Source organism: Papaver somniferum, chromosome 11 (genome assembly GCF_003573695.1).
Source record: "Papaver somniferum cultivar HN1 chromosome 11, ASM357369v1, whole genome shotgun sequence".
NCBI classification, from domain to species: domain Eukaryota; kingdom Viridiplantae; phylum Streptophyta; class Magnoliopsida; order Ranunculales; family Papaveraceae; genus Papaver; species Papaver somniferum.
The window spans coordinates 86,222,842-86,233,260 of record NC_039368.1 but is presented as its reverse complement, the minus strand read 5'-3'; the positions used below and the strand labels follow the sequence as shown (position 1 = coordinate 86,233,260).

Below are 10,419 nucleotides of genomic sequence, written 5' to 3'. Positions count from 1 at the left end.
TAGATATCTAGCCCATAAGACTTACACTATGTTTGTTTACTCCTGACTCATCTGAGTCGTCTGGATCTGAGTGAAATCACCTGACTCATCTGGATCTGACTCAATATGTTTGTTTTGAGTCATATCTGACTCAAAAAACGTGAGTCAGTGGTTTGGTCCCGTGAGTCAGGGGTATTTTGTCACCTAACTCAAATGGGTCCGAGTCAGGGATTATGTCTGAGTCATAGGTCGAGTCAGATCTGACTCAAAATGCAAAAGTAACGGTCTGACTGCTGACTCGGCCCGATTTAGAGGTTGACTCAGATCCAGACGCCGAGTCAGCTGCAACCAAACAAGATGTAGCCTAACAGTGAATATCGGTTTTGATTGAAAAAAACGACACAAAAAAAAACAGTCAATCCCGAAACAAGATAAAAAATAAAAAATCGTGCGTAACAGCATTTTCTGTTCTTCTTTCTCTTTCTTATTCTTTCTTTTTCTTCTGTTCTGGCGATTCTGAAAGTTGTGAGAGATGATTCCGAAGCCGTGAAATTGAAAGGAAACTTAGGGGAAACTTTAAGAGTTGATTGTTGGTGATGGTGTTGATGAATTCAGAATTCTCAGAAAAGGTAAATTGAGATTAAATTTAGGGTTTCGTTTAATCGAATATGTTTATGTAATTCTGGACTAAACCTTTATAAATACTTTTATCTCTTTTGTCCTTCTTTTCTCTGTTCTCCTTCTCCATCTCTTTGTTCATCAAAAAAGATTTGGTTGTTCGTACTGTTTTCTTACAATTATTTTTGTTGGACTTTTGGTAAACCCTAACCCTTTTGTTTGTGTCTCTTTGATTATCTAAATCTATAAACCCTAGCCCTTTTGTTTTTCCCCCCCTCCCCCTCCGATTGCTGATCAAAGGAGTTCCAACTGAAGTTTCAGCAATTTTCCAAGAGGTCGTTTTAGGTAGTTTTTTAGAAATTTATTTTGCTTAGGGCTTTTGAATCTGATTACTTTAGTATAGTTCAGTATTTAGTATAGTTCAGTATTTCGTGCTTTTCTTTTATTTTTGCCCTGATTGCTCATTTTTTTCCCGTTAAATCTGTAGGTGATGCAATCAAGTGTGATTTAGGGGTTTAATGAATTTACTCTTACAGCAACACATACTTCAGTGCTTGATCCAGGGTATAGCCTTCTCTCTGTCCAATATTGTGTCTTTAATTGTTTAGGATGTATTCAATCTTGGTGAGAATTCTAGACCTTGGAATGTTTTTTTCTAGATTGACCTGATTGTTTATTCGGTTGATGCCCCACTTTCTGGCTGGATTTTTTTTTGATTTTTTTTTTTTTTGGTTTTGTCCTGATTGTTTTTCGGTTCATTTTGTTAAACTTTATGAAATAGTACTAAAGCTAAGAACTTTATACATAGAGGATGAGGTAACGAATCATTAAATGATTTAGAATTATCTTCCGATTACGATAGTCAAACAGGTTACTCAAATTATAAGGTTCTTATGATGCTAACACCAGATTGTTTGACAGAGTTTTTTTTTGGCAGACAGTCACTATGAAGGCGACCTTTTCTTCTACTTCTTCAAAGAGGTAAACTTGCAACTTCATTTGCATATTAGCTCCTAACTTCCATCCAACAGCTCAAACCCTTTTGTTTGTAAGGTGTAATTTGTTAACACGGAAACTAACTTACTTAAACTAGAAAGTGATTCCAAGTTTGAAATAAATAGTGAGAGAATTAAGCATAAAATGATTGAGAAAAGAGTGTATAATAGTCTACCGAGTATGGTAAATAACGGAATGAGTAACAGGTGGCCACTAGGTGATGATTATTAAATACGTGGACATGACATAAGAAGCAAATGTGCTGCTGACGCTGTCCGCACTGACGATAATCTATTAGACCATTCTGCTGAAGTTATTGATCTTGGTTCGTTTTATTGTAACACGTTTAATTAAGTATTTGATTTCTATTCGAATATATCGTCCTTATTTTATTTTTACAGCCATCAACTTTATAACTCAAAAGGGTAATGTCAAATCCTTTTTCTGTTTTCTATAGGTGCAAAGTTATTATTGTTCTACTACTTTGATTTGTTTTTCCTGCCCATTGAAATTGATTTTTATCACGTGGTTTGACTGAAATTGATTTTGATCTTTATTTACAGATCCATAGATGATTAGGTTTTTGTACTTTTGGTGAATCGTTCGGTGAAGGAATAGATTTAGTGAAATCACTGAAATGGGTTCATATTGCACCAGAAAGAGGATATACACCAGAGCAAATATTGGATTCAAGGTTGAGTACCATTTCATTTGCTTGGACGAAACAAATGCCTGCTTTGCACTGATACAACACCGGCTAAACGGCTGAAAATGAAGAAAATTGTGGAACTTCTTCAAGAAGTAAACTATACCCGATATGGTCGGGTATAGTTTACCAGAAAAAGGAAAGGAAACTATGCCGGATGGTCTGGAGAAGAAAAAGGAAAGTAAACATGTAGTGAAATACAGCACAGAAAATTACAAGCAATTTGAAAACTTGAAACTGTACAACCACATGAAAAATGGGGATAGAGAGGCTTTACAATCGTACTTTAAGCGGACGACCCCTTCGTAAGTTTTGTATATATTCCTTATTTTTGTTTTTCAGCTTTTCACAACATTATTGACTGATTTAATAATTATTTGGTAGGGATTTTGCTTGGAGATTGATTATTGACCATGATGGGGGAGTATCATTCTCCGTTACTGGAATGCCCTTGAGGGCGAGTTACTGGAATACTACAGTACAAGCTTGATTTGAAGCAAAAACAAGCAGAATCTCAAATGCAGGATAGCCAAGCTCCAGAAAAATATGCAAAATCTGTTTTCATGAAGCCGGGAGCACTAGTAAGTAATTCTAATTTTTTGTTGAGATGATTGAATAGTCCAGAATTTAGGTGAATTGTCGACTAGTTCTTTGTAAGTGATAATTGCAATATTTTACATATGAATCTGAACTTGTGGGATTCTGTTGGCATGCTCTTGCATCAACAAAATGTCAATGACAATATAAATGTTTAATGCCCTATCTAGTGAAAAAAATCTTGTCGAAATAGGTTTTCAAAGTCTTTTCTTATGTGGTTGCTGATAATATCATTTATTACAGGAACTACTGCAATCAAATGATGAAGATGGTGTTAATGAATATATCCGCGACTTCATCCTACGTATCCCAGACGATGTGACAGAACTGTTCATCCCAATATTTACAAGATCACGCTTCTCCACTTCAATTTCTCTGATCACCGTTGGAAGCACTACAACTCCTTGTCGAATATTAAACACCAAAAAGGCATGCAAGACTACTGCGGAACTCATGATGGATGCTTGTAATCTTCCTATTAGGCAAAGAAATATGAATCATCGAGCTGTCATCTCGCCAGAGATCGACCAAATTGTGGACACACCTTTTTCTGAACCTGTTTGTACTCAACAGAAGAAGTCTGATTGTCTTCTTTTTGTATGCTACTTTATGAAACGTATCATGAGAGGAGAAGATAGACTCCCACGAGAAGCGAAGTGCTGCAGAAAATTAAAGAAAAGCGGATCAAGATGGCAGTTAAACTAGTGACTGATAAGGATCATAGCAATCATACTTAGGATTGTGGTTTTCCTTTGACTGACAGCACGGTTAAAATAAAGTTTTAGACTTTTTTTTTTTTGGAATAATTAAGATACTTGAAAGAACCTCAAATGTTGCAGATTTTAATGTTTTAGGTTCAAGCAATCTCAGTTTTTTTGATTCCATGGCATTCTCTACCTGCATATTAGATACAAAAAAACATGATTGATGTACTTATCCCTTATCATGGATTTGTGATAATTACTGTTTTCCACGAACATGGAATTGTGATATATGTATTTATCCATGGTCATAGATTTGTGATGCAAGGATGCAAGTGAGCTGGTTGTGAAGATGTCGATCGACGAGGAGATGGGCAAGATTCTACTAGTGCAAGAAGGCATAGCGGACAGGTGTTGGAGATGGAGGACCAGGATTTTCGAAGGGAGCATGGAAACGAAAAGGGTGGTTCATGGGAGGGATGTGTTAAATAATCAAAACGCATTCGGCATCATTATATGAAGTTAACTGTAAACTTGTTAAAAAATAGCTGCGGTAATCAATATCTCCTCTTTAAGCCCAGAAAATTCAAAGATGTCATCATTATATTTATAGAACCATAATATTGGGCATACCAAAATCTTCCAAGGCATACTGAATGAAAACAAAAAAGATTGTGAAATACCAAAATCAGATAACCCTTAACCCAAAAAATTTTTAATGACAAATCTGCCCTTTACGTATTAGTGTTAATAATCTTGATTAGTGATTAAGTATTTTGTTCAGTGATTAAAATAATTTTCAGAATTATAAGAGTTGTTTAGATGAAAAATTTGAGGAAAAAAAATCAAAGTTTGGTTTGGTTAAGAAGGAGAGAAAGAGAAGGAGAAAGTGAGAAAATTATAATTCTTGATTCAATGGAGGATGAGGAGGGTCATATATCATCTAAAAAACCTAGGAAAATACACATCAACTACACCAATGATTCCCAAATGGCTGATTTCTTAGATTATGAGAATGATTTTACACCCACTCAAACTCAAGCTCAAACTCAAACACAAACTCAAGATGATGATTTTTATGAGCCAAATCCTGATGATGAAGACATTGATGAGGAACCCAATGCTTCTAATACACATGTACACTTATATCCTATACTTAATCTCACTTCTATAGCTCTCAATTATCAAAAGTTAGGTTTTTTGAATCATGGTTCGGCGAAACAGGTTGAGGTTCGGCTCACATCTATGAGCCGAATCTACCAATTGATGAACGGTTCGGCTTACTGAATCTGTTTACTGCATGCGCCGAACCTATAATTTCCAATTCCAACCCTTTTGCTAGACACTAGTTCGGCTTATATGAAAGTTTCATAGTAAGCCGAACAACATCCTGAATAGCCCGGAATAGAATCATTACTAATTCGGCTTACATATCCAAATTCGTATGTGCCGAACATAATTTTTTAATTTCTGGGTTGAAATATTGTTACTGGTTCGGAACATATGGAGAATCAGCCGAAACCTCTTATGTTCAAGGTTCGGCACATAATATGATTATCGTCTGAGCCGAACATGAATTTGTTAATTTTTGGGTTAAAATATTGTTCGTGGTTCGGCACATATTGAGGATATCGTATAAGCCGAAACCTGTAAATGTTTATAGTTCGGCACATACGGTGATTATCGAATGCGCCGAACCTGAAGGACAAATGAGTCGGCGCGTAACTAACATTAGAGGATAAGCCGAACTCTATAAATTCGGCACATAATTGTTAAGCTATTCATTAAAACATGAAATTGAAGGTGTCCATAACTCAATCCCAGCACCATTAAAAACAAAGTTCAGCACCTAAAAGCAAAGGTGTTTGCAACACCATAAAAGTGTACTTAAAACTTAAGAAAAATTGTACCATAAAAGTGTACATAAAAGGGCATTTAACCACGACCCCTCTTCTTAGTTGCACGACCACCTCTTCTTCCACCTTGGTCTTCATCTTCCGACGCATCATTACCGGGTTGGACGGTAGCACCACCTTGGCTTGTACCTTCACCAACTTGTCGAGACCTCTTAGTGGTAGGCCTTTGTTCGGGTTCCTCGGGTCCTTGTCCTTTGTTGATGATTGCATCCCACTTGTTGATGAGGTATTTTTGTTCTTCCACGGTCATTGTTGTTTTGCAACCAAGTTTGGCCTTCATTTTTTTCAACATCTCCCTACCCGCGGCAACCTATTTTTTCATTTGTCAACAACTTATAACCATGAGGTTGAAGACATTTTTACCATAACTAATATATGAAAATAGTATAAAGTGAAGTCATTCTTACCATAATCTTGAAAGCCTTGACTACATCTTCGGAAGTAGACTTGTTGGTGATCTTGATTGGGCTCGCCTTCCCCTTATCAGCTATCTTTTGCCTTTTCTTATTGATAATGAAGGGATGAGAAATTTGGTTATACCAATCCATATAGCCCGGATCCTCTTCACATGGATCATCAAGTAAAGGTGTTAACTTGGACGCATCTAATGTGTGATTGTCTAAATTATTCAAAAACTCAACGGTGGGGTCAGGATCATACTTTGGTTCCCAAGATGAAGTAGTGCTTTTAGTTCCCTTACCACTCTTTGGTAACAACCTGAATTTCTCGTCAAATAAAGGAACCTTTTGGACGCATCCTAATTGACGGAGTACTCGCCTAGGATCGTATATAACATAACCACCGGGATACCACAATGGCCCATGATACATACCTACCGGCATATCCTCATCTTCAACAACTTCATCTTCTTCATCTTCCTTCTCATATGGTTGAAAAGTGATATCATCAACACCAAGACGGTCTAACGTCTCTCCCAAACTTGCCACCAACTTCTTTTTGTTCCTTTTCTTGGAGTCCTCGTACGCGTACCGTGCTGCAGTTGGCTCAGTATCAACATAATCGACATCTTTCTCAAATACTTTGGCCAAGTTCAAAATTGGGAAATGGTCATATATCCACACCTGCATCCAAAGAACCACATTAAAAAATCAAAGGAATTGAATTGATAGAAACAAGTTTTACTTGGAAACATCAAAGTAAGACTAAATTTTGCAAACTCAGATAACTGTTCGGCTTATATGGATCAAGAATTATAAGCCGAACCAAGTAAGTAAACACTTCGGCTTAAAAGATTTTATGGTTATAAGCCGAACCATACTCTGAACTCCCAAAAGTTACCTGGAGCAAAGTGAAGTTCCCTCCGATGTTTGTACTTGTCAACCGAGACGCGGTGGCAAGTTGGTCCAGCAGGTAAGCGAGCGTAGCCGTTCCCCAAGCAAACTTGTTACAAGTTTCGCCTCAGGAACCTCAGGAACCTCTTCATCAAGACTCCATTCCGCTGCCCTTGGTGTCTCAATACTCGGACTGCACGGTTGTGATCAGGAGTCTCATAAATTTTCTTCGCCCAAGAATCGGCATAACCAATCAACACATTTCCTCCATCTTCCAGAAGACCATGAGGCAAACCATCTGATCGAGGTGTAATTACGTCATCTTCATCAGGAATGTGTAAACCAGTGATCCGTCGATCATCATCGTTCTTCTCTTTCTCGGGTTCTACCACCTTCTTACCTTTCTTGTATTTCTTGGGTTTTCCTTGGGGTTGTGTTTCTTGATGAACTTCTTGATTATCATCAACTTCTTCATCTTCAGCTATTACTTCTTCTTGTCTTTCAATTCTTACTTGTTCAGCTTCTTCTTCTGAAATTCCTCCTCTACCTCCCGCTCCCAATTTTTTCTTACCTCCTCCTCTAGGATCGGGAGTTTTAGAAGTAGAAGGTGTTACCTCCATCTTCTTCCTCTTTGTAGCTGCATTGGTCCTGACACAAGTATGAAAGTTATAAGACTAATTCGAACGACAAAGAGATTTGGAAAGCCAAAAACTTGTAAGAAAATAAGATGGCTCGGCTTACCCGAAATAACACATATGAGCCGAATCATGTCTTGAAATTTTTATTAGCTTACACAGAGAGTGGATCGGCTCATACCACAAAACAATTATAAGCCGATCCTATATATTCGGCTCACAACCGATACCGTCGAATAAGCCGAGTCTATGATTATGAACTCAAACATGTATTCGGCGCAACATGATATCATATAAATAAGCCGATCCTACACACTAGTAAAATTTATGAAATTTTAACAATGATATTCGGCGCAACCCTAATACTATCGAATAAGCCGAATCTAGACTTATGAATCGAAACCTTTACTCAGCGGAAAACTAATACAACCATACAAGCCGATCCTAAGCACATGCAAAAATTATGAAATTCAAACAACAATTATTCGGCACAAAACTAATACTACCATACAAGCCGATCCTACGCACATGCAAAATTTCTGAAATTCACAAAACATATTCTGCACAAAACTAACACCATCGAATAAGACGATCCTAAATATAAGTCTCTGTGTCACTAAGTTCGGCTCAAAACGGATTTCAGATATCCGAGCCGTTCATATGCACTTTCAGGGTTCAGTTTCAAGAACAGCTCGGCGCACATCTAAGATTTGTTTTGCGCCGAACCATACCCTGTAACTGCCGCAGAAACATGATTTTGACGAATTAAATCAATCAAACCAATCAAAAACATCAAATACGAGATGGGTTTGTAAAACTAGCCTTCTTATTCTCATTTCTGGAGTTGGTTCTTCTTCAATCTCTTCTTCCAGTTGATTTTGTGGTTGATTTTGAGTTTCTTCTTCACTCTCTAAATCTTCTTCTTCTTCTTCTTCAATGGGTTGTTCAATCGCTCGATTAGAACGAGATACTGGCTTACGGCGAACCATTATATAGATGAGTTTAATTGTCGACTAAATTTTCACGAATCGACGATTAAATTTCGGCGATGATACGATGAGAAAAAAAAGAAGAAGGTGGGTTCTGGAGGATGAGGAGGAAGAAGAAGGGGTTGAAACTGATTTTAGGTTTATGATTATAGATTTTTGTATTAAGGTTAGAGATAGATTAGTAATTTATAGGATTTAAGGGCATATAGGTAATTAAACCACCCATAGGGTCCCCCTTATAAGGTCACCCAAGTTAGGACTAGTCCTTTGTATGCTTTGAAAGTTTTTGGTATGCCCAAAATCAGGATTCTATTTATATGAAGTTAACTCTAAACTTGTTAAAAAATAGCTGCGGTAATCAATATCTCCTCTTTAAGCCCAGAAAATTCCAAGATGTCAGTAAAAGACATGAATAAGTTCATAAATACCGGGCTTTACATGGGAAAAATTGCGAACTCTAGAGAGCTAGGATGAACCTATGGCATCATCCACCACTCAACGAGTAACATAATGATTACTCTTGAAAGGAGATGGAAATGTCCCTTCAAAATTGCAAAATACAGCTTTATATATCACAATGGGTTGGACATTTAGGACATTTCAAATCAATCCTTGAATACACGACAAAGAAGAAATTCTTTTCAAAAAACAAATGCTGATGTTCGGTTTAGAACGCATGACCTCGTGAGTCATACAACCTAGTATCACCGTTCAACCTATTTCTTTTTGGGATTTTCTAACGAACTTTGCTCTTAGTATAAATTAAGATCAAAGGCAATAGCCTTTGCCATTAGTTTTTTATAGCCTTTAACGAAGGAAAGAGAACTTTAAATTACTGATGTGATAAATTGATGTCATAAAAAATGTACTGGACGAATCAAAACAACTAAGAAATGAAACTAAAAATCCAACTAATTTTTTTTTTCTTATAAACCTTTTTCTAAAGCAACGGGAGAACTTAGAAAAACTTACCAACTCTAAAGCTAAAAAAAATTAACAAAGACATCATATCCCAAAAAAATCATGAACTTCCTGATATGGGCAAGTTCGGCTGTTGTGATTCGATAGCCTCGTGCAGTTTACGCATCTTATCTTTCTCTTCTCATTCTTCACCTTCACAAACTTTGGCTGAAAACGCTCAGTCTTTGGACGCCCTGGACCCTTTTTAACAGGAGGAGGAATAACTCGCACATTGTTAGATGACTCATTCTCTTTCTCGGAATCTGGAACAGGATGGATAGCGAAAGAATAAAGAGTTTTGTACCAGCTAGATGTGAGATACGGCTGAACAAAGTCATATACTTGTTTGCCGGACAACAATATGCATTGAATAGCATGGCTGCAAGGAAATCCATAAACCTTCCACCTATTGCAAGAACAATGAAAAGTCTCCAAATTGACAGCATACCGGTGATCAGCAACAACTTCAAACAAAGTATCCCCAGCAGGTATAACGATCCAAGAGTTACCTTCATCAGTAAGTTCTTTTAACTTGTTTTCATAATCCGGAGTCAAGCGACTTGTCATAGTTTCGGAAATCTTATGACGCTTATGGATCATTTCCATGAGTTTCATTCTAATAGTATTATCGACAGCTGATACCGGCATCCTCTTCTCGTCCTTCACCCAATTATTGACAGATTCAGCCACACTTGAAGCAACTTCACCGTACCTACATCCCTCAAAAAACGCATTGGACCAATGCTCGGGTCCATCCATCTCACAACGTGACCACATTCCAAATCAATGAAATCTTTCACAGCTTTATTATACCCACCTTTACCCAAATTAAAAAAAAAAAAAAAAGAATCAATAAACGGAGATTGGTCGTAACATGGCAAACTCAGGATACAATTGATCATCTTTGTAAAAAAAGAAAAAAAAAAACTTTCTATATAATCTTTACCTTCCGTCAAGGCGTACACAGCATGCCTCCAGTGGTTTAGCACATGAGGATACAATTGATCATCTCCGTGGGCAGGTATCTTTT

The 10,419-nt window shown here is 37.2% G+C and overlaps 1 protein-coding gene and 1 long non-coding RNA gene across 4 annotated transcripts; one reads left to right on the top strand and one right to left on the bottom strand.

Moving 5' to 3' along the window:
- Positions 1–459: 459 nt before the first annotated feature.
- LOC113321179 lies at positions 460–3,736 on the top strand. Of its 3 annotated transcripts, none has more exons than XR_003346532.1 (6): positions 460–608; positions 1,085–1,161; positions 1,539–1,578; positions 2,157–2,604; positions 2,684–2,880; positions 3,140–3,736. It is a non-coding gene; the product is annotated as an uncharacterized LOC113321179 (long non-coding RNA). The 3 variants fall into 3 exon arrangements; XR_003346530.1 differs by having other exon boundaries at positions 1,535–1,578; XR_003346531.1 differs by having other exon boundaries at positions 1,519–1,578.
- Positions 3,737–9,406: 5,670 nt separating this feature from the next.
- LOC113324741 lies at positions 9,407–10,148 on the bottom strand. Its single transcript, XM_026573032.1, has 2 exons — positions 9,513–10,148; positions 9,407–9,412 (listed from the first exon to the last, which is right to left on the bottom strand). Exons 1-2 carry the CDS (start codon positions 10,146–10,148, stop codon positions 9,407–9,409), a joined length of 642 nt encoding a protein of 213 aa, XP_026428817.1.
- Positions 10,149–10,419: the final 271 nt, after the last annotated feature.

What these genes read in the sequence shown, in the direction of transcription:
- LOC113324741 (XM_026573032.1), bottom strand. Translation starts at nt 10,148, where the DNA reads ATGGATGGACCCGAGCATTGGTCCAATGCGTTTTTTGAGGGATGTAGG.